The sequence below is a fragment of the Pelodiscus sinensis genome, chromosome 13 (genome assembly GCF_052426305.1).
Source record: "Pelodiscus sinensis isolate ZL-2025 chromosome 13, ASM5242630v1, whole genome shotgun sequence".
Taxonomy (NCBI): Eukaryota; Metazoa; Chordata; order Testudines; family Trionychidae; genus Pelodiscus; species Pelodiscus sinensis.
The window spans coordinates 27,393,849-27,418,473 of NC_143064.1; the positions used below are offsets into that span (position 1 = coordinate 27,393,849).

At 44.5% G+C, this 24,625-nt stretch overlaps 1 protein-coding gene across 1 annotated transcript in view; it reads left to right on the forward strand.

Moving 5' to 3' along the window:
* LOC102463958 (G protein-coupled receptor 83-like) overlaps nucleotides 1-24,176 on the forward strand; it is a 38,180-nt gene extending 14,004 nt beyond the window's left edge. Inside the window, exons 4-7 of the mRNA XM_089781626.1 lie at nucleotides 464-597; nucleotides 6,940-7,548; nucleotides 7,983-10,736; nucleotides 23,374-24,176. Coding sequence (XP_089637752.1) covers nucleotides 464-597; nucleotides 6,940-7,534 — 729 coding nt within the window. The 3' untranslated portion in view covers nucleotides 7,535-7,548; nucleotides 7,983-10,736; nucleotides 23,374-24,176. The remainder of the gene's footprint in view (nucleotides 1-463; nucleotides 598-6,939; nucleotides 7,549-7,982; nucleotides 10,737-23,373) is intronic.
* Nucleotides 24,177-24,625: the final 449 nt, after the last annotated feature.

The following is a 24,625-nucleotide window of genomic DNA, read 5'->3' on the forward strand; positions in this document are numbered from 1 at the left end:
TGCTCTGATTAGTTAGGCATCTCTCTGAGTATTCAGTATGGAGCTGACAGAATTGCTGGGCCCTTGGGCAAGATGGGTGAGGGAGCAACTCCATTCTCCCAAAAGAGGCGGGTGAGAAGGGGCAGCCTGTCCACAACACCACCTACAGTGTGCTGCACTGGACTTTCTCCTCGCCCCCACGCCAGCCCTGAGAACCCACCCAGAGTGCGCTACACCGTGCTCTGGCGATCATTTAAGGGCCGCTGCTGCTCCTGTAGTAATAGCAGTTGGGAGCCCCGAACCCTTCTGAATTGCTAAGCCCCAGGGCAACTGCCCCCTTTTCCCCTCATGCACTCCCATTGACGGGCCTGGTATTCAGTGATGTTCTTAAAATCACTGAAACATGTTAAGAAAAATAGCAGCAACCACGAAGGGACTTTGCTTTCCTGGTGAGGTTGACAGTCACTGTGAGTCTCTCTTGCAGGTCATTCTGAACCCACTAAAGCAAAGGATGTCACTAACAAGAGGAGCACTTAGCATTTCTGTTATCTGGCTGATGGCAGCCTGCTTCTCCCTGCCCCACGCCATCTATCAGAAGCTTTTCCAGTACAACTACCGGTAAGTCGCTTCTTTGACCCCATGGCTCTTTACACTGTTGTTCAGAAGAATCGCTTCTCCCACTACTCTGTTCAGGTGGGAAGCGGCAGCTGATACGAAGCAGGATAGACACTGTCCAGTTGACAATGCACAGGGAGTTTCACATCCACAGAACGGCCAAGATTCTCAAAGGTTTTAAGGCACCTCACTATCATTGTTTTTAATGGCTGTCAGGGCCTTGAGGATGTGGGCCACTGCGATTACCCAAAATGGAGTTTCGCCAAGACAGCTGGCCCATTGTAAAACTTAGGGCCTTTGGAACTTTAGTGAACACCGCTGTTCAAGGCCTTAGTTTTCTGGAATAGCTGAAACACTTACAGCTATTGTGTGGTTTCTGTCAGTCCCAGATTCACTGCCAAAGGGCCATTTTAGCTACAGTGCAGCTGGTTTCCCCGTTTACTTTTTTGTTCCTAAGCAGACCCCCCAACAAGCTGTATTCTTGTGAGGATGACACATGCACATGTAACCACCAGCAGGTGGATTTTAACCTGGGACCTCTGAAGCAGAGTATAGAAGCTGCTACCCTCTGAGCTAAAAGCCAGCTGCCTCCCAGCCCATGCTGTAGAGGTCTCTTGGTCTTATGTGTTGCTGTGGTCTAGGTGCCACTGCATGGTAACCACACTAGGTGTGTGGGTTACACTCATCCAGAGGTGTTGGGACTAGGGGTGTGGGAGGTGCGGCAGCACCCCCAGGCTTGAAGAGGGTTATATCCAGGGTTTACAGTTTGGATCAGTGGCTCTCAGCACTCCCCACTGTACAGATTGTTCTAGCAGCTCTGTGCACACATGCCTGGTACTTACGTAGATAATGTCTAAGCCAGGCTTAGAGTGATGTAGGGCCCCTGCATTAAAGAATAAAGCCTTCTCCTGCTGATCGCCGGGAGAGCAAACCTCAGCAGGCAGAGCCCCAGGGGCTGACTCACTCAATGAGCGAGACTTCAGTGTCTGTGGTTTCACTTGTTAGATAAATAGGCACCTCCGACAAGCACTTCACCCTGACATGCAATATCAAGTGGCGATGCTTTTTAGAGGTCTGGTGATGCTGCAGGAAAACAAAACCTTGCTTGTGAATGCCACTTTGTCTGGGTGATTTCACTGTGAAGAAGAGGAGATGAGTGCTGTTTGCTGGGCAAATGTGAAAGAGATCAAGTGACACTTCACACCCAGAAGAAGAGGAAGAAATCCAAGCTGGAATCTGGCATAACAAAATCCATAAATGTTTCCCTCCTCACTCCTTCGGGGGGAGATTCCAAAGACATTTTGCATCTTATTTCAAGATAAGATATCTAGTCTACCATGTGGAAGCCCAGACCTAGCAGTTGTCTCTTCCTAGTTAAGCCCTAAACTACTTCTCCTGTTATGTGAGATTACTACTCCATGGGCACTGGGGCAAGATTAAGAAGCAAAGATCAGTCCAGCAAAAGGCATGTAAATCCAACGCAGAGTGACACCTGCAATTTAGGCAACACAGAGGGGCAGAAGCTATTGAGGACTTAGTGCAAAATTGTGGCTTTAGGATCCCAACATCAAAGCATTGTATCACGGACAAAATGCAGGACAATGTAGCACTTTAAAGACTAACAAGATGTTTATTAGATGATGAGCTTTGGTGGGCCAGACCCACTTCCTCAGATCAAATAGTGGAAGAAAATAGTCACAACCATATATTTTCTTCCACTATTTGTCTGAGGAAGTGGGTCTGGCGAAAGCTCATCATCTAATAAACCATCTTGTTAGTCTTTAAAGTGCTACATTGTCCTGCATTTTGCTTCAGCTACCCCAGAATAACACGGCTACATTTCTATCACTATCATGGAACAGGATGTGGTGATGGACCTAAGGACTGTTGTGCTCGGGGGCAAAGTCAAGATCATAGGTGATACCTTTGACCCAGGGATTTTCAAACTCTGTGTTGTGGTTTATAAGGGCAAGTGGCTAGCTGGGCAGAAGGTGCTTTGTTACTTACGCCTCCGCAGGTATAGCTCCTGTTGGCTGTGGATTGCTGTTCCCAACCAATGGGAGCTGCAATCACCCGTACTGCAGAGCACAAGTAAACAAAGCATCTTGTGACCAGCTAGCCACTTGCTCTTATAAGCCATGACCCAGAGTTTGAGGCAATGGAACTATCTAGCCTGGGAAAACCCCAGTCAGATCCACTCAAGAGAGACAACACTAGCAGGGGAATCCAAGTGCAGTTGCCCTAAACAGTGACAGTTTTTTCTGGCCTTAAATTTGCTGACTCTCTTGAATTCTGCTTTTTCTAAGTCCTAAAAATCCAAAATCCTTGTAGTCACCCATCTGGTATGATACTCCCCTATGGACTGCAGTCATCCCACATTCACAGCAGTCAGTTCTTGAGGGTCTTTTATTAATGGCATAATAATCAGTGCAGGGGGTTGACAACAGGATATTAAAGATATTAATCAAGCTGTGGAGAATACAGTCATCTGACAGTGATTAAGAAGTCTTCAATGACTGCAGATGGAGGTAGGAAGAGATAGGCAGAGAGAGGCAAAGCAGGAGGGGAGAGAGACAGAAAAAATGGGTCTAAAACACCCGAGGAATAAATGAGTACATCATCATCTCCCTTAATAGTTCATCAATTCCAGTTCCATGTACTTATTGGTCTATGGAAACTCAGCCCTTCCTGGTTGAGGAGGGGGGCACTGAGAAATTGTTTGACTTATATTAATAGAAAGTTGCTTATCAGATAGGGTTAGATTAACAGGTAACACCTGTGAGCTTGGAGAGGAGTGGGGAGTTATTAGGGTGGAACCCACAGTGTGGGTTATTACAGATTCCTAGCTTCTGTTTTTCCATTTTTGGGGGAGGGGAGTAGTCTGAAAAATGAATGGGAGGGTTTTGTAGTGATTCATACTATGGTCTGATGGGGCATTGTCCTTGTGACTCTTGTAAGATATCCTGCATGGAACTCTCTTTTCTTTGCAGTTACTTGCTTTAAGCCAGCCTTCGATACCTTGTTTATAAAATATGGGCCCACCGAGTTTCTCTTTGCCTTATTGCAGGGATTGTGAAGACACACCTCATGCCATGACAAACAAAATTGCCCATTTCTCAGCAATGGCTTCCAAGAGAAGATTTTGGTTTCATTAATAGTTCTTGTTTAGAATAATGCAACATTCAGAAAAAGCAGCCCTCACAAAGCACGTCTTTCACTTAGCTCCGCAGAGTAGACCAGAGGTATCCTGAAATAGCTATCCCTGCATCTTAACAGCATGCCCATTATTTTGAAATATAACGGGATCTCTATTCTGACGTCCCTGTAAACCTTGTTCTACGAGGAGTAAGGGCCATTTTGGAATAGCGGGTTATTTTGAAATTTTGTGCTGTGTAGATAGCGCCAAATTACGAAATAAGCTACACAATTTGCTACACAACCTTAATGGGCATGTGGACCTCAATACAAAAGAGAGCACATGCTAGGATGACAGAAAGGCCCCATAGGAGTCAAGAACTCGATTTAGTCTAAAACTTTTCTAAAATGCTGCTCAACTTGGTCAGGATGAGAATCTAACAGAATCAGACATCCAACATCTTCCACTTCATGTGAACACTAGCATGAGCATGCTGGATCTTCCTTCCCTTTGTATTACAATGAAACACACTAATGGCTAAAGCCCTTCAAATCTGCGGGTATTTGCTTTATATCCATGCGTATCCGCATTCATAGATATGGATGCAGATACCTGCAGCTCATTTTTGTGGATATGGATGTGGATGCAGGTACAAAGTTTGCAGCTAGAACCTTGCAAATTTGTGGATATCTGCTTTATATCTGCAGATATCCACAGAAGTGGATATCCATAGCTCATTGTGGGTATGGATGTGGATGCAGATACAAATGTTGTATCTAGAATCTTGCAAAATTGCAGATAGTCACATTATATCAACGGGTATCTGCATCTGCGGATGCAGATATCTATGGATCATTTTTGCAGGTGCAGATGCGAATACAAATTTTGTATCCATGCAAGCCTCTATTAATAGCCATCTGCTGGGATGGTCTGCCTCCACTAGTAGCCAGTGCTGGATGCTTCAGAGGAAAGTTTAAACATCCCAGAGCGCTATACTATGTGGTGACTAAGGATGTTAAATTTAGATTAATCAACTAATCGAATAGTCAATGCAATTTGCATCAACTATTTGATTAGTCAATAAGGGCTCCTCCATCTTTGAAATGCAGCAGGAGTCCTACCGGCTCTTGCTACATTTCAAAGGCGGAAGCGCCACAGGGAGCATGGGGCTGGCTCCGTGCTCCTTGCCGGCTCTTGTACATTTCAAAAGCAAAGCGTGAGGAGGGTGCACAGGGCCAGCGGAGGATTCAAGCAGTTCCCCTCTGGCCCCACGCTCCCTGCTTTTGAAGAGTACAAGAGTCCCAGGGCTCTTGTATATTTCAAAAGCCGGGAGCTCAGGGCCAGTGGGGGACTGCTGGAGTCCCCCACTCATCCCCTGCTCCCGCGGTGCCCTGCTCTTGCTACATTTCAAAGGCAGAAGCAAAGCCAGTTCCCTGCTGTGCCCCTGCCCACCACCCCATGGAGACAATGCTTTGGGGAACCAGCTTTTAAGTTGGCTCCCCCCAGCACCGGCTCCTGCTCTGAGGCACCAAGGAGTACGGGGAGCGACTAGTCGAGTCACTAGTCGACTATCCGATTAAACATATGCTTATTGGATAGTCTACTAGTCGCTTACATCCCTAATGGTGACATCAGCTAGTAACAGGTTACACCATTAGCATGTTTATCTTAGCTAGTGTAACAGCAGATAATATTCATACTAATTTAGGGTATGTCTACACTACCCCGCTAGTTCGAACTAGCGGGGGTAATGTAGTCATCCGCACTTGCAAATGAAGCCTGGGATTTGAATTTCCTGGGCTTCATTTGCATGAAGCCAGCTGGCGCCATTTTTAAATGCCGGCTAGTTCGGACTCCGTGCTGCGCGACTACACATGGCACGGACTAGCTAGTTCGGATTAGGCTTCCTAATCCGAACTAGCTGTACACCTCGTTCCATGAGGCGTACAGCTAGTTCAGATTAGAAGCCTAATCTGAACTAGCTAGTTTGTGCCATGTATAGTCGCGCGGCACGGAGTCCAAACTAGCCGGCATTTAAAAATGGTGCAGGCCGGCTTCATTTGCAAGTGCAGATGACTACATTACCCCCGCTAGTTCGAACTAGCGGGGTAGTGTAGACATACCCTTACATATGTGGACTTGTATCTAAATTAAGCAGCATGTGCCAAATTAATTCTAGGTGTTGTCCCAATAGCCTCTATGCATCAGTTACTTCTTTTATAATATGGTAGTAATGATGTGTCCCCAGCTTCGCTAAGCACCTTGAAAGTGATTAGAAAAGAGGCACACAGACACGTAAGATATGAATAGACAGAAGTACAATACCAGGATAATTATATTCATTTAATACAGAGTGGTGATGAGCATTTGATTAACATCAGCAATCTGTTTGGAAATTGTTGGCTGGAAAGCCTTAGAGAAGTAGCATTTTGTTACTTTTTTGCAGCTCTTCCTAAACGTACCATCATCAAAATTGCACAGCACTCCCCTCACACATACACACCTGCACACACACACACACACTGTTGCCACACTTCTGCATACTGCATATCCAGTTTCAAAATCTGTGCTGCATGGTTAGCCACCCCACTTCCCCATCTCTTAATTATCATCTGGCATTTTATAGCACTTGTCTGTCAAGCATCTTTCACTTACAAAATCCAAGGGGCTCAAACAAGACTCAAGTGGCACAAACACCCAAACAACTGAGAGGGATATGGGGAAGGGAGACGTATCACAAACACAAAGCTGGGGTAATAAGGAATGCGCACAGCCATCTTGCCGTCAGTGTTACAGTATCTAGTTACAGGGAGCCACATCCGTAATTTGTGTTTTTCTAGTAGGGGAAGGAGGGTTGGAAGTGGGGCAACATGAAAGACGGAGGTGGGGAGGTACTTCTTCACCTTTGAAGGAAATTAGTGACTATGAACGAGGTTCTGCCTCCTTCCATCTGGTAGTGCTTCACTAGGGGGGTAGTCACATTGATTACAATCAGGCTGTTTGTATACTGAGGTATGGTTCAGTGTATGCAATGATAGCAGATTGAACCCTATGTGGCGATGTTACACATACTCTGTGATGTCCACAAGTGCAGTGTTCAGGCCTTTTATATTGTGGTCTGAAAGTCCAACAGTGGTTTGAGAATTGTAGAGACTTGCTTGGAGGTTTTTGTGGCCACATACTGTATAAATACTTCTTTGTTTTGAAAGGGAAGCTACTGTCCGAAGTCTGTGTCTTCCTGATTTTCCTGAGCCTGCAGAGCTGGTGTGGAAATACTTAGACCTTTCCACCTTCCTCCTCCTCTACCTCTTGCCTCTTCTAATCATCACCATCACATACACGCGCCTCGCCAAGAAGCTGTGGCTGCGCAATGCCATTGGGGACATCACTACGCAGCAGTACATCACCCACCACAAGAACAAGAAGAAGAGCATCAAGATGCTGATGTTGGTTGTGGTGGTCTTTGCTGTCTGCTGGTTTCCACTCAACTGTTATGTGGTGCTCATCTCCAGCCTTGGCATTAAGACCAAGAACTCCCTCTATTTCGTTCTGCACTGGTTTGCCATGAGCAGCACTTGTTACAACCCCTTCATCTACTGCTGGCTGAATGAGAGCTTCCGCTCAGAGCTCAAGTCCTTACTCAGTGTGTGCCAGAAGGTGCCACAAACACAGGACAACGTGTTGCCAGCTGTGATCATGGCCTATCGAGAGGCATGGATCGAGCAAGCCAGGTACAAGCAGAGGCCTTTCTCACAGAGCATTCGCTCTACCACAAATGTACAGACAGTCAACACGGATTTGTGAGGTGGAGAATCAAGGTGAGTTCAAGAGGTCTGGTGGCAAAGAGCTTTATTTCTGATGCATCATTCAAGTCAACCACTTGGGTAGTGGAGCTAAGTATGCCAGGAAGCAAAAGATCATGGATATCGATGATCTAGGAGCATAACATAAAAAGGGATATGTGATGGGGTTTGCCAGGCCTTCACTGCCACCTCCTTTAGGTATCACTGGCCTGACACCCCATATCTAGATAAGTCATTCATGCTCAGGTACTAATAAGACTTAATTTTCCAGCAGCTTATAGGGCTGGGCAATAGCCAATGAGGAGCTGTTAGGAGGGTGTATGGGTGAAATGGGTACAAGAGAGGAGTTCCTTAGACTAAATATGCCCAGGTTTTTTTCAGTTTTTCCTCTTCCATCATTTTTGTTGCTGTCCTCTAGACTCTCTTCCATTTGTTCTTATCTTTCCTAGAATGGTACACTCAGAACTGGACACAGTACTCCAAATGAGACCTCATCAAGGCTGAGTAGAGCAAGACAATTACCTCCTGTACAACACTGCTGATAACATAGTGTGATATCAGCCTTCTTTGCAACTAGGTCACATTGACTCATTGGGTTAATGGATTCTTCCTAAAGGGGAGAGGGGAATGAGGCCCCACCTCCTCCTCTTCCTCCAAGGCCTTGCCCCACATGCAAGCCAGAAGCCAGAGCCAGAACAGAGAGCCCAGGCTCCTCCATCTGCTGGGGCAAGGTGGCCCGAGAGCCGCTCCTAGCCCATATCTGCAGCTCCCCTCAGATGCACATGTGGCTTTTACCCCACTCGGGCTTCTGACCTTGCCTGAGGGTGGGGTATTGGGGGCTGAAGAGCCACATTCATGCCATAGTTAGAGCCATGTAGGCAACTGTGGGGAGCTGTTGACCCTTCATCTGTCCCAGCCCAGGGGGCAAGGACATAGGCCAGGTGGGTGGAGAGGCCTGGCTTAGCTCCAGCTTCATTGAGGGGGTGGGGTGTCAAGGCCTCAAGAATAAGAGGAGTGGCAGGGGACTCGCCTGTGACAAAAAGTGGGAGATCGTGGCCCCTCCCCCCACTCCGACACCCCTCCCTCAAGCTTATCCATCAGCCAATTGATGATAATACTAAACAACTTTGGTGCCAGCGCACAGCCTTGCAAAACGCCTGTGGAAATTGGAATCTATGCATGACCTCGCTATGTCACTGTCCTGACAAAAGAACATTATATGCTGGGGTTTTTTGTGTCTGATGATCCCTATGCACCTTGAAAGCTACCAGAAATATGCATATTACAGGGATAAGTTCACCCACAATTGAGGTCCCGCCACCTCTGTGAAGGAACATGGCAGTTGCTTAACATCTAAGAACACCACAGCCAACAAGTTATACCGGAAAGTAAGGAAGGATCTATTTGAAATGAAGAGAAAATTAGGTGACTTGAGCTAGAACTTCACCAGGATACCAATGCAACAGTGAATTGAAGACAGGAGTAGATATCAAGGATCCCTAAGCAGCTCTGGCACTAACTTGCTGTGTGGCTTTGGGCATTACCTCTAATAAGGTTCCACCGGTGTACCCGAAGAGGACAGTTTACCCCAGCAATGAGTATTTACTTCAAAAGTTTGTTGATGATGTCAAATGGAATCCAAGCCATGTAGGAAATTGGGCAGATGCTGGGATTTTCACTCCAACTCTTGTGGAAAGTGCACAGGTCATTTAATAACTGCAAATAGCTAAATGGAATCCTGCAGCCAGTTCTCAGAGTCAACGCTTTAAGAAAGAGGTTGAAATGATAGAAAGAAGAAAGTGCAGAGAAGATCCACACAAATAATTTGACGTTAGGAAAAAATGCTCTTCTGCATGATTCGTGGCATTAAATCACTTTGGCTAACAAAAAAAGGAACAAGCAATGAGCTGATGAATGTATTAGCACCTGCAGGGGAAGAAACAGATATTAAAGGTTCTTTAATCTAGTGGGGGAAGGCATAATAAGGCCAATAGCTAGAAGTTAAAGCTAGCCCCACTCAAATATTAATAGAGAGGGTGATTAACCATTGGAACAAACTGCAAGAGAAGTGCAGATTCTCCATCTCTTGAAATCTTTGCATCAAGGCTGGCTGCCTTTAGGGGGCTATGCCTCTGTCAAACTCCAGTTATTGGTCTCAATAATGGATGAAATTCTATGGTCTGTGTCATACAGGCAGTCAGACTAGAGACTCTCATGGTCCCTTCTGGCCTTCACATCTCTCAATCCAGCTCGCTCTTCCAGCACATTGGGCTTTGCATATGTAGCAAGAGTAAAAGCAGACAGAACGGATTTTGGCAGCACTAGCACATATAATGTAGAACACACACAGTGAGCAGGTCCATGCACCATGGGTCATAGTTGCATGGCAACTACTCAGATTAGCTCTACACTTTAACATTAGGTCCTATTTTATTTGTCATTGTTTGGGAATTTTTTTTTTATAACAACATTAATTGAAGGAATGAATTTACAATGGCACTAAGAGGGAGGCCAGGAATATTTTCTCAGGACTGGAGCATTTATTAACTCAGGCCCGCCGACAACTGGGGGGGACAACTGCGCCAGGGCTCAGCAATTCAAAAGGGGCCTGGGGCTCCTGGACACCACTGCCGCTACTCTAAATCACGCTGGAGCCCCAGGCAGCATGAGGGCAATCTGCAATGGAGTAAGTGTGGCATGCTCCAGGCAGCATTGAGGCTGCCTAGGGAAAGCTAGTCTCAGCACCATCCTTTTGGTCCAAGGCCCTGCCCCGCTCCCCTGGCCACTCAGGCACCTGGCGAGTCTTTCAGCCCCACGGTATTAACGTAACAGTTACATTGCTCTGTAGCAGTGGTTCTCAAAGTGAGGTCCATGGACCACTAATGGTCCACAGACATGGGGTTTGCCCTCCTCCCCCACAGCAAGGAGCCTGCGCTGGCAACCCAGCCCTGCAGCCGCCTACGAGGTGCTAGCTTCCCACTGTGGGGGAAGGACGGGCATGAGCTTTGCAGGCCAACTCCAGCTTGTGGGGGGAAGAAGTGGCTCCACACGCTGCAGCTCCTCCTCCCCCCGGCTGGGGGAAGGGCAGCACAGGAAACAGTTCATCATCTGGAGGCTTGCCCCCCTGCTCCGATTGACTGGAATCACCACCAGTGGAAGCCGCAAGGGGCCGTGCCTGGGAGCAGTGGGAGACGTGGAACCAGGTAAGCACTCTCCATACCCCTCCCTTCAGACCCCATACCTTCATCCCCTCCCCCCAGATCTCCCTTCAACCTGCTCCTGCTCCCAGCCTCGCACCCAGACTTCACATCCTCACCCCCTTCTCCACCTATTTGTCATCATGGGTGGCTGGCTGGTGGTCCGCAGACGGATCTGCATTGAACGGAGTCGGCTGCCAGCCAAAAAGTTTGAGAACCAGTGCTCTAGCATTACTAAGTATTGCAGAACAGTCTCAGTTAAGCAATTGAGTCTACAGGAGCACAGCAACAGAGAGGATTTTTTTTCCTTAGAAAGATTAATATGACTAGGTTGAAGCACCTCCATTAGGTAGAGGGAGCTGCCAGAGAGGAACGGAGAGGGAGAGACAAAGTGAGAGTCAGAAAAGGAGAAAATGAACATTCAAAAAGAAGGGGGAAAGGTGCTTTCCTGATGCCTATAGGCAGCGTGGTTCAGCAGAGGGGTCAGTTATTGCACTACAATTTTCATTGTTCCCTGTAAGCTGAGTGCTTGGGCAGTCACCCAGGAAGCATTCAGGTGCTGCCCAGCTGATGTACCAGCTGTGAGTGCTCTGGTACATGTGTTTCTACTGGTGGTGCACATATGCACATGCCTTGGTGCACATAATCAATTTTATTCTGCACATGGATGGAAAAAATTAGAGGGAACATTGTTTAGGAGACTTGGATTTTATTTCCAGTTCTGCCAGTTGGCCTCAGGCAAGGGACTGCCTCTCTTTATGACTTCGTCTGTTTAGACTGCAGGATCTTTGGGCAGGGTCTGTCCCTTGCTATTTATTTATACAGTGCCTTTGTCCATAGTACCAGATCTCAACTGGAACTTGTAGGCACTACCATGGTGTATCTAAGTAACAATAATAAATACAGACATTTTTCTCAGCGTAGGCAGGTTCTCAGGATATTTTTTTATTTGGTGTTGCATTACAAATACTTACTGTTCAATGCAGATGAACCCTGCCCCAGATAATAACACTCTGTTCCAAGTCCCAGGGCTTAGAGGAATACATTGTTCTCTGAGTGAGGTGCATTTCTTATGTGAAGTCTCTGAAATAAAAATTATCCCCAAAAATAGTGAGACACCTCAAAACTACTTTAAGGACTCATTTAGCATACAACAAAACAGAAAGATAGCCTGCATGAAACTAAATGTCTCTCACAGGAAACTTAGGCTGGTACGTACCAATTCATGTTTGTTAACTAATGGGAACAGATTTTGGAAATTTTTATCCAAGGAGGGATGCAGAGAAGTTTCTTTGGCAAACATCCTATTTTACTAGTATCAATAAGCTCATAACGGGGGAATTATATTGTAATTGGCCAAAAAGTCCAAATCAATCTGAACCACAGCTTCCTGCATGGACATAGCTTTCACCAATACTCTTGTAGCCACAGAGGAACAGCTATAGCATAGTCCAGTGAATAGACAGGGTACAGCCCTGGATGTCAGATTAGCTGAGTTTTAATCCCAGCTCTGCCATTGCCCCGATTCTTGACTTTGGCAAGTCACAACTTTTCTGTGCCTTATTTTTCACATCTGTAAAACGGACATAATTATATTTAGCCATCTCAGAGATCCATTTGGAGCTCTACACTTGCAGAGAACTGAGGATCAGCAGCATCAAATAGCATTCTTCCTAATATCACCACAGGGTACTTAACACTGACATTTATTTATATTATCTGTATGCGGGCAGCATCTACAAGGTGCTGCAAAGTGTTCAGACATCTACAAAAGCAGTCTCTGCCCTGAAGAGCTTCACTCAAGTATTCCATTTTTTTAAAGCAATCACAATTAAAACAGTCACAAGTAATGGCAAATGATATTTCATTTACTTTATTTCATGTACTTCCTTTGCTTTCTGCTGAGGGCTCATCACTGTACAGTGAATAGCACTGAAGCACCCATTTGTATATATTATTAAAGTAATATTATTCTGCTTGGATGGGTAGGAGGGCTGGTTGTCATCATTTTGAGGAAACAGAATAGTTTGCTCTTTAACATGCTAACAGGTCTGTTCAGCTGAGTCTGGTGAGTTCAAAGAAGAATATTCTGCATTGTTTGCTTACTAAAGATTAACTTTTAGAAGAAATACAAATGTAAATGAGACTTTATAGCCAGGTATTGCCCATGGGCCTCTCTCAGTCATGAAAGGAGCTGATTTGGAACCGGAATAGGATAGACAGCCACCCCCAGCAATAAACCATGGAGCGAACAACCTTTGATAAACAGGCTTTAAATGTTTAGTAGATCAGAGTTGACCTTACTGCTTGAAAATATATGGTGGTGAGTCCCATGTCCCATGAGTATCTCACAAATATTTTTAAAGACAATTCTTTTGGAAGGAGGAGCTTCTCCCTCTAAATTGGGGAGGAGTGGGGGACAGAATTACGTATATTGGTAGAGGAGAGGTACAGTGCTAAACAAAGAGAGATAGGAGACATAGATTATGTGGAGTAGGGTCAATATTCTGATACTCCAATTTTGATTTTTATCCATTTAACTTCTAACCATCGAATAAAAATGTTATCTTAAATCCTAGCTCCGAAATCACATGCTGCAAAACCTGTTGTTTGAACCCACTAGCTTGGAGCCTTCAGATGTCATATATCGTTTCACCAGTTTGACAATATAATCAGCAAAAGGAATTGCTCTAGTGACAGATAAGCGATGGTGATGCATGGTTTAAAAGTGCACATTGAGAAAGTAGATAAGGATTCTTCAGATAATGGAGTGGAATAGTAGAGCCAGAACTAGAAAACTGATTTGCTCCCTTAAGACGCATTTGACCTAAAGCTTTTCTAAGGCCACCAAATTAGGCAAATGCCCTCTACTATCCAGGGAATCCCTTTCCAGTATCTGACCCCATATCAGGGTCCTCTGGTTGGGAATGTATTTTATCACACAGCCTTGAGGCTGTTTAATTCAGCTGATAGCGACAGATCTCAGCATCTGTCTCTTGTGCAATGTTCTTTAAATGGCAGTTCATCTTTGTTCTCCCTCAGAGTAAGTCTGCATGCTGAAGACTCTTAATAATCAGCCTAAAAGATTGTATCAGTGAAGTGCCCAAGTTTCAAATGTAATCTGCTAAATTATAAATCCCGAATGAGAGTTTCATTAGGGAGATATATAAGAAAAGAAGAGCATGAGACAGAGAGAGAGTGATGCCGAAATATGTGTTTATATTAGCAAAGAGGGTTTTTGTTTTAAACTCCCAGAAGAAATGTTCCCAAGATGATCTAACTGCCTGGCCATGTACAGAATCTGTCACCACGAACTGAGCACTTCACTGATCATAAAGCAAAGTTATAGATGAAAACAAAATGAAAGAATATTTTCCTCAACATGTCAGCAGGCACAGAAGCAAGGGAGGGGCTTTTGCCCTATGCTGAAGCATTAACATTAGAAGGAACAGCTGTAATTTCTCTCAAGTGTGACCTGAAAGAACTCCCTTGTAAGACAAGGTCTAAGATTCCTGGATCCCACAGACAAAAGCTTCAGAGGAGTAGCTGAGTTAGTCTGTAACAGAAAAAACTTAAAAACAGCAAATAGTCTGGTAGCACATTAAAGACTAACAAAGCATGTAGATGGTATCATGAGCTTTCATGGGCACAACCCACTCCTACAGACAATGTTACTTGTACTAGGGATGTTAAATAAGAGTTAATTGAATAGTTGAGTAACCTCATAAATTCTTATCAGTTAGTCAACTATTCTATAGTCCCTGGGATCAGGGCCGGCAGCCGCTGTATCAGAGGCAGCAGTGCAGGGTATCAGGTGGGAGCTGGTCCACGAAGGGATCCCGTTTAAAAACCAGCTCCCCTTGTGGACTGGCTGCTTGTTGCCTGGTGCTGCTGCCTCTGATAAAGAAGCAGCAGTGTAGGGTGGCAGCAGCTCCTGTCTAACGTGGGTCTGAGCTCCCAGATCCAGCACAAGCCAATCCTGCTATCACCACAGATAGTCAGATGACTACCACATGAAAACATTCACATAATCCTGAACATTTTGCTGATTTTTAGCACAGGTTTATTCCACTGAAAATCTATACCTGAGGAACATGTTCATTATTTGTGATTCTTCATTGTCATGCTTCAAAATTTCTGTCTTCTGCAATGGCACAGAAATAAGGGCATGTGACTTAGAATAAAGACTAAACTTGGCAAACATTTCACAAACAACCAAAAGTCAATGGGAGTGGAGATTTTAACTAGCATGTTGGCTTTTGAAAATCTCCCCAAAGGCAATTACTATATAACTACTAAATATGTTCAGATGCCCTTTAAAATAACCCACCAAGAACACAGTCACCTCAAGTGAGTTACCATGGCATCTGAGCACCTTGTTGTAACCTTTGTAATTTCTTCCCCATCCCTCTCTACAGTTTATCATCTCCACTGAGTGTATTATGTCTAATATGAGATCTAGGTCCTTTGGAGCAGAGACCAGCTCTTTCTATATATTCTGTAAAAATTTATATTGTGCTTTGGGATACTATGAAATAACCATAACAACCACACAATAGAACTGTGCATCTGACTAGTTGTGATTCTTAAAAGAACATATGAGTCTTCTTTGCTGGCAGTAGGGTGTTGGCCCCAGTCCTCTGATGAATTTAAAATTCCCATGATTATGTTGTACCTGCCATAAAATCCTTCATGCAGTTTAAACTACAAAAGTTATTCTTCACTACTCTTGCCTGAGGCTGTTTGGCAATATTGCTGGCATAGATATTGCTGGCATAGAAAGGCTGCTGTGGTCCAACCCAGAAACATCTTCATCTCAGTAAGTAATCTTTATACAGAGCCAATAAAATGATTTGAGATCCATCCAGCTGATAAGATGCTATGGGAGTGCTCGTTAATCCATTATCCCTGTCAGCTACATGGGTATTAAAAGACATTTGATGCCTCTTCTAAATTTATTTTCTTGGCCCCTTTTTAATATTCGTTATATTTTTTAATTGCTTTATGTTGACTTTTGAAGGAATAACATACCTCTCCTTGTGTGGGTGGGTTGTCTATTTCATTTCCCTCTGGATTGCCAGCTGCCTGCCATTACACAGGGCTACCTCTTCTCCCTGGATCTGTCGCCAAGAGCTTCTTTCATTTCTGAGATTGCTTCCCTAGACATGCATATGTTAATCACTACTCTGTTAAATCATGATAATTACTTTGCTGTCTGTGACAGTGATTACTAGTGCCTGAATGAGACTGAGGCTTTCCCCATTGCCACAAGTTTCTGTGTCACTTGAAAATGTCCCTATTAATATAGAAAGAAAGAAAAAAGACGACACTGAGAGCAGCAATTCTCTCCCCTTTAGGTTAATGATAGAACGTGTGATATCAAAGGGGACGCTTTCTGGTTTGATGGGCAAGTCAGTGGCAAGATACTGTTGCTATATGAAACTCAACTGCATGCACTAGACAGGTTATAACAATTTATTTCTCTTTTGTATTGGTCTAAAGTTCTGAAAAATACAAGGAATTTCAGGGAGTTTTGTGTAATTCTGATCTTTTCACACTCTATAGAATTACATATACTGGTAGAAGAGCTGTACAGTGCTAATCAAAGAGGGATAGGAATTTACTTAAAACACATGCCTAACATTTAAGCATATGACTTCAGGGGGTCCAATCAATCATGTAGCTTAAGTATCTTGCCGAACTGGGCCGTAAGCAACTTTGTATCCAAAAGCAAGATGCCCCACTGTTTGACCTGAAAGTGAATCTCTAAGGCATGGATTATCTTTCGCTGTGTTTGTCCAGCACTTAGAAGAACAGGGCTCCAAACTGGCTACATATAAAAGTTTCAGAATAAAAATAATAATCTCCCTTTACTCTTGGTGGTAGTCTGGATATTTTCTTTCAGGTTTCCAGACACTAGAGATGGGATGCAGTGGCAGAACCCTCTGGCTCAGCGATTCCAAGACCAGAAGGGACCATTAAGATGATGTAACCTAGTTTTGTGTATAACACAGGCCAGAGAACTTCCCCCCCAAATAATTTCTAAAGCAGATCTTACAGGAAAACATTCAAGTTTGATTTTAAAATTGTCAGTGATAGAGAATCCATCATGACCCTTGCTAAGTTGTTCCAATGGTTAAGGACCTTCATTGTTAAAAGGCTGCTGTTTATTTCCACTCTGAGTTTGTTTAGCTTAAATTTCCATCCATTGGATCATATTATACCTTTCTCTGCTAGACTGATGAGACTATTATTCATTATGCGCAAAATGCTTCGGGTGCTTTTGCGCAAAAACTTGCCAGCTGTCTACACTGGCCACTTGAATTTGTGCAAGAGCACTGACTTTGTAATGTACAAAATCAGTGCTTCTTGCGCAAATACTTTCATGCTCCCGCTCGGGAAAAAGCCCTCTTGCGCAAGAATACTTGCGCAAGAGGGGCCAGTGTAAACAGGGAAGAACTGTTTTGCGCAAAAAAGCCCCGATGGCTAAAATGGCGATCAGGGCTTTCTTGCGCAAAATCGCGTCTACACTGGCCATGGATGCTTTTGTGCAAAAGCACTTTTTGTGCAAAAGCATCCGTGCCAATCTAGATGCTCTTTTGCGGAAATACTTTTAACGGAAAAACTTTTCCGTTAAAAGTATTTCCACAAAATCATGCCAGTCAAGACATAGCCTATTTGTTCCCCTTGTAGGTACACCTAGACTAAGAAAGACTTGTTTGTTAAACTAAATGGATTGAGCTCTCTAAGTCTGTCGTGGTAAAGCTAGGTTTCTAATCCATCAATCATTCCCATGGCTCTTCTCTAAACCATCTCCAATTTGGTAATATCTTTCTTGCACCAGCATGGGATACTTTCTATGATCATGGTTGCTATTCATTTAGGGAGGGTCTACACAGCACCCTTACTTTGAAATAAGTGACACAATTTGTGCTATGCAAACTGTGTAGCTTATTTTGATCTTATTTCAAAACAAAGCACTATTCCAAAATGTCTCTTATCCCTCGTGCAATAAGATTTACAGGGACTCATAATAGTGAGCACATTATATTTTGATATAACAGGCTTGCTCTTAAGACGCAGGATAGTTATTTTGGGATACCAAAGGTATCCCGAAATAGCTCCGCAGTGAAGATGTAGCCTTAGAGCTGGGTGCCCTGTTTTGGCCAAGTACAACTGACCGTCATGGCCAAGGGACAGAACTTCTTTCTAGATCACCAGTGGACAAGAGGTTGCCAGCAGGCCAGATTTGGCTCACTAAGCCATCGGATCCGGCCTGTGTCTGCCTCGCCGGAACCCTTAAGCAGAGCACAGCTCACAGTTTAAAAAGCCATTTGTTCTCCATTCCAGACCACTGGAGAGGGAGAAGGGAGACTTCTCATGCTATTCCTGTCCCCCAGCAAAATCTCTTAACTCCCATTGGCCAGTCTCTCAGTTTCTGGCCAATAGGGGCTGAGAATTTTTGCTGGGAGCTGGAGCAGTGTAGGAAGCCTTCTTCCTCCCTCCTTGTCCCCCTCTCCCTCCCTCTCATGACCGAAGCAGAGCCATGTGGAGCAGTGAGCAGCCTGCAGCAGACAGTCTGCCTCAGGTTACTGCTGGTAAGCACCACCCAGCCAGATCCTGCCTCTGGCACCCTAGCCCCTCCATTCCCCAAACCTCTGTCCCCTCTTCTACCCATAGCCCCTCAGATCTGGCACCCCAATCTCCTGCCCAGATCACAATCACAATCGCCTACCCGAGGTCACAACTGCCTCCTTCACACGAACTCCCTCCCAGACTCCATTCTCCCTCCTAAACCCCAATCCCTTACCCCAAGCTCCCTTATGCACCCAACCTCCATCCCAGACCCTGGAATTCCTCCATTAATATCCTGGAAGAGTGCAGTCCTCAACCACTTTCCAAAATCTTGGAGTGGCCCCCCATCAAAAATTATTGCTCACCCCTGTTTGAGATGATTCACTGCAGTAGGGCATAGATGTTCAAGAAAGCAAGCAGCTCTGTATCATGGTGATTATCAGGCTTTTGAACTGCAGTTCTGTGGTGGTGGGGAGAGGCGTTCAGGGAGTTCTGTGTAATTCTGACCTTTTCATGCTCAGTAGATATAATTCTGAGTTCTGTACTTTTGACATTACTCAATGATAAATCATTGAGGCAAGCAGGTGATTTGTTGAATTAGTCATTGGCAAGCAAACCCCAGAGTCCCCCTCCTATGCCTCAGTCTCACTAGAAGGCAAAGCCTGTCACATGCAAAGCTTAGTGAACTGTGTCTGTTCCAGAGCAAAATTTTGAGCATATGCTGACATGAGTCAATATGTGAGGATTCAGGAGAGAGGTGTCTAATGACCAATTAACAACATGGATTGATTAACACTAGCTCAAGCCAAATAAATCTAATGGTCTTCAGCATAATTACTGATGAAATAGATAATGGGGAATGTGCTGCAGAGGATATTTGAAAATAGATAACAAAGAAGCAGGAAAATTGCCAGCAAGATAAAGATAGCCCACCATGAATTAGAAATAAAGGAGAAACAATATAGACATTAATTGTAGCTGTTTCAATGTGAAACAGTACCAAAGTCCACTAACGTCAGCAAAAAGATTGTCATGGATTTCAGTGGGCTTTGATTCAAGTCCCAAGTGGAGCAAATATCACAGGGGTCACTAGAGGTAACCACACTGAATTTTTCATTAATGACCTCGAAGAAGGTGTAAATGTAACAATAATTAGATTTGCTCCCACTATGATCAGAAGAAGCAAATAGACAAGCAGCTCAGAAGCAAACTGAAGAGAGATTGAAACTGTGATTTTTACCCTTTGCAAACACATAAATAGGTCTCCCCCCTGCAGCAGAGCGTGAAAAGCTTTGCTCTCAAGGCAGGACAACTTGTTCTGCAGCTCAGTGTCTGACAGGTAACATGTTTGCTTCCCTCACATCATATATTTAACACCACATGTAATTTCTTAAGGTAAACTACCTTTTTCAACTCCCTACGCTTTGGATGAAACCTCAGTTGGAAACCTCTGCAGGACACAAAGGCAGGTTTATTAAACCAAATGTAATTTATTTCAGACACTGTTTAAAGAAGCTAAGCTTCAAGGGATGGTCTGCTAGCTTTCAAGGCTCAGATATAGCAGGAAGCCAGATAAGTGGAACCCATTCAAAGCCTGTTCCTGCACTCACTGCTATGGAATATGGTTCCAACTTTCTGAAAAATGTATCATTATCTTCTCTCTGAATTTGTTCCATTGAAAACCTTCTGTCCTTTTCATTCTTCCCTCACATTCCCTGCCTGAATCTGCTGCACATCATTCCAGGCCTTAGTATTCTCCTTTTCCTTTTGACATCAGGTTTTTTATTTATTTATTTTTTTGCCAGTGGTTTGCTTATTGATCCTGTATTTTGCCTTTCGGCCCACAGCTGCAACAGAGGATGTAGCATAGTCTTGACTTTCTGATTGTTGCCTAATCCTCCAACTAGTGTGTGAAGGGTTTAGATACAGCCTGCAGGGGTGGGGAGGGAGATCTCTTGGCCCCACTCCTGAAAACTTGCATAGCTGCAGGTCAGAACATTGAATCCAAGTTGTTTATGAAGCTGTGTTTTATTACAATTCAGGAGATGTTGTTTGTGTTCTTTAGCATCTATTCCCCAAAGAGGGTTCATGGCCTTCCAGCTCACTGAGCTACTAACATAAACTTTAAAAAAAAAAAAAAAAAGCCTCTAGAAAACATGATCTCTCTATGACGATACAGGGATGGATGATGGACTAACTGCTGTATCTGGGCCCAGTCCTGTTTTCCATGAAGGCTGGGGAGAAGACAGAGTTCAGCATTCCTCTCTCAGCTGACCAGTACCTTGTCAAGGTCCTTCTCAAGACTCTCTGTTCCCAGCTAGCTAAAGGATGGCTGGACAGCCCTGCAGCAGAACACTGTGAATTCTCATGAGCATACCAGGGCCACTCTGATCTTAGGTTACAGTGCTCCTGCTCAGTGCTGAGCTATTCAAACTGTAACAAGTGGAGCTTTTTGGAAACCTGTAAGCAGAGGTGAAAGTAAGGGGGTGCGCCTGATGCGCTGCTCCAGCAAGAGCCGGCCTGGGGCACACACTCTCAAAGAGCCCACTAGGGGCGCACTCTGTAAACAGCCAGCTGTGGCACAGCTTGCAGTGCGCTCTCCCAGCCCGGCTCCTGCTGCTGCAGGTTGGTGCTGGCAGACACACACAGCCAGGGGAGGCAGCGCTGCAGGAAGGTTAAAGGGGCCGGCTGGGGGCATGCTGTAGTGAATCCATTCATTGGGCAGCATATGTGCCATCCTTCGCATACGTTGCTGCCGGGGGGCCCTGGGAAGAAGCCAGGGAGTCTCTCACATTGCTGCTGATTTCCCTGCTGCAGCAGTTCCCCCACACGACAGCCCCCAGCTCCCTGGTAGTCAAGTGAGGTTACATTGCCCCAGATCCCCCCCTCACTTTCCCGCACCTCCCCTTAACACTCTCCCCGCCCCCCGCCTTGAGCACCCTTCCACACCCAACCCTCTGCCCAGAGCCCCCAACCCCTTCCCTGAGTCTCCTATACTCCCACCCCTCTACCTTAAGCCCCTCACACCCAGTTCTGAGCCTCTATACTCCCATCCCCTGCCCTGCATATACACACACACACACACACACACACACTCTGCCCTGACTCCAGTGCCTCCCACACACACCCAGTCCTCTGCCCTAATCCTTCCCACACCCACACATCTCCAATCAGAATGAAACTGCTTATATATCAGACAATCAGAGTTATTGCTTTAATTACATCTATTTTACATTCACAATACTGTACGTTAAAAATTCTCTTCAGTTGTCAGTGTTTACTACTTGGGGGTGGGTTATGATAGGGCAGTACCTTATGAAATTAAAATTACTTTCACCCCTGCCTATAAGCGAATTCAGTTCACTTTCAGTAATAACTCCTCCCACACCCCAGCTCTGCTTGCAGCAGACAGCAGCACTATTCACTAGGACACTTCAGAGAGTTTGGTCATCAGCCTAGCCCCAGTGGACACCTTTCCCCATAACAAACCCACCACAGATTGTCATGATTACCAGCCTGCGCTTAGCTGTGTCAGGGGATATTTTATGACTAAGAAACATGGGCAAAGCTATATGGAACCTGAGGATTGTACTAGAACTCAAATGCAGTGAGATTTACAGACAGTACTGTTGATGGCTGACCAGGGGCCAGGACTGGAATAACAAGGGATCCAAAAATGGCATCTAAATCATGCTGTTTGTCACAATAGAAATGCCATAGACTAAATTTAATTAAGTAGAACTGAGGCTTAATGGGAGGACTGAGTGTGGGATATTTGCATAGCATCTGTCTGTCTAAAGCTTGGATAGCATCTGTGCCTGGCTCAAATCATTGCTGTTAGTCCCTTTGTTAAATTGGGACAAGCCTATCTCACTAGCCATTGCACTTTCTTATAGAGAAATGAAGACTCATTTAGTACATGTAAACATTATTTGTCCTAAATATTTGCAGTGTGCTTTCCCAGTAGCCAAACCTGGCCTCTGCTTCCCATTTCAGCTGACCCAAACTGCTTGCACTACATGGTGGCATCATGAAACACAGAACTGACCCTTGTGTGTAGTTTTCCGATATTATACATACACATAAATAAGTTCCTCTTGTTGAACCCTATAGGAAATGTAGGTCTGGCTTTGTGATAGGGGAGCCTGTCTCTTTAAGAAACTGTTATTTTCTTTTAAAGACTGTTTGATCTCTGGCTACGTCTAGACTACAAAGGTAAGTTGAAAGAGGCTTTTCCGAAATTTGGTGCATCTACACGGTGCCAAATTTCAGAAAACATGCTCTTTTGACACATCCCTTCTTCCTCGTAGAATGAGGTTTACAGGGATGGTGAAAGAGCATATCCGCTTTTTCGAAAATGTTTTCAAAAAAGCAGACATGTTCCTTGGAAGCGGCATTACTTTTCCGGGATATCTCCGATATCCCGGAAAAGTGCTACAGTCTAGACATAGCTTCTATGACAGGCTTCATTTGGTCTCTTTAGTAGATAGGAGCAGAGGAATTTTCATATGACATTGGGTCAGTGGTCCACTTACTCAGGTTTTCTGTGGCCAGTACAAGGTGCTTCAGGGGAAGTTTCATAAAACCCTGTAACAGACAATTATGGAATAACCTGCCCATAAAGGCAGTTTTGTCTTAACTGCTGTAAGTTAGTGATTTGTTTATGGCCTGAAACATGAAGGTTTGTATCTCTTCTCAATTTTATATACTTTCTAGTGCATCTCTGGAAGAGCTTGTTATATGTACAAAATGTGTCCTCCTGTAAACCTCTGAGCTTCAGTGATAGCTGTGTACACAACATGACAGCTATTCGAATTTACAGCAACAACTTACAGCTTCATTGGAGAGATGGCTGGGAGAAAGGAATATATACCCTTCAGGTCTTTGGCCTCCACCTCTTGGAGAATTTCAGTAACTAACCAGTAGCCCAAATATTTGTCAACTCACATGTTTGTATTGTTTTTGAATCCTATGTATATGGTCTTTTTTGTTGTGAAAAGGGCAAAGAAGCAGGGAACCCCAAATATTTGACACTAATAATTGCTACTTTTACTTTCTGCTCACCCAGGATGAATGAATTTTGCATCTCTGGTGGGAAGTATCATGTCAAGCACCACCTAATGGACGTGCAGGAGAGAACAAAGAGCAAAATTAAATATTTTATCATGATGAGGAGAGGAAGGAAGAGAGTCTAAAAAGATACACCATTTGGGAGGAGAAATAGATGGAAGAAAAAGAGCAAGGGATTTCCTTCAAAAGTTCTCCTCACTTCCTCCTCTGATTTTTTGGCACCTTTTCACAAATCACAATTAAACTATTTAGAACTTTCTAAAAGTGTTTGATAGGAGCCGTACAGGAAGCAGATGTTTCTCCCTTTTCTTACTTTTAACCTTCATATTTCCAGTAAGGGTCTTGTGCTTGTCTGAGTTATTGATCTATCCAGATGTGAAGAGGTTGTTTTTTGTTGTTTTGTTTTTCTTCAAATAAATCAGTGGTGGAGATGAAAACATTAGGATACCATCTGTTCTACAGAGACTGTAATTCCTCCAGGAAGATGGACTTTACTGCATCTCCCTGACATCATGACTATGTGCTGCTTCCTAATTACCTCTTGGTCACTGGTGCATAATGGCATGGGGCTTCTGGCACAGAAAAACCCAGCTGATACTCAGTGTTCCTGGAAATATCTGGGTCTTTTAGTTAATAACTAAACTATGTTCCTTGTTGGTCAAATTGTGCACAGAAAACAGGCTTAAGAGTAAATAGAAAGTTTGTATGTGTTATGTAAAATGAATAAAAAGATGTCACATCCCTATGTCTGTCTATGAATGTTATAAGTTACTGAAGGAAGAAAAAAAACACGTGTAGGATCATCCATTTCACTTCCCAGGGGCAAGTCCAGATTGTCCCATACAGGATTTTTCTAGCAAAATTATGGCTTATTATGGGTAATTACAAAGGAATAAATTCATACCCAGTATATACCATTAAAGAGTCAACATCTGCCACACAATTTCCCTGCCTTTTGCCCTGAACCTCCACCCATATCTTGGCTCCTGCATCCCCACCCCCTGCCCTAAGCCCCCCACAGCTCCCAACTCCCTGCCTGACTCCTACACCACCACAAACCTCCTTCCCTAACTCCTGCACACACCCAGCTCTCCCACACACCCCAACTCCCTGCCCTGAGCCCCTGAACTGCCTCTCACACTGGAATTTCTTATGGCACTGTCCTATCACAATCCCCCATGAGGGAGAAGGGTCAGGGAGTTTTTGTGGGGTTTGCAATGGGACAGTACCTGTATGAAATTTAAGTTACT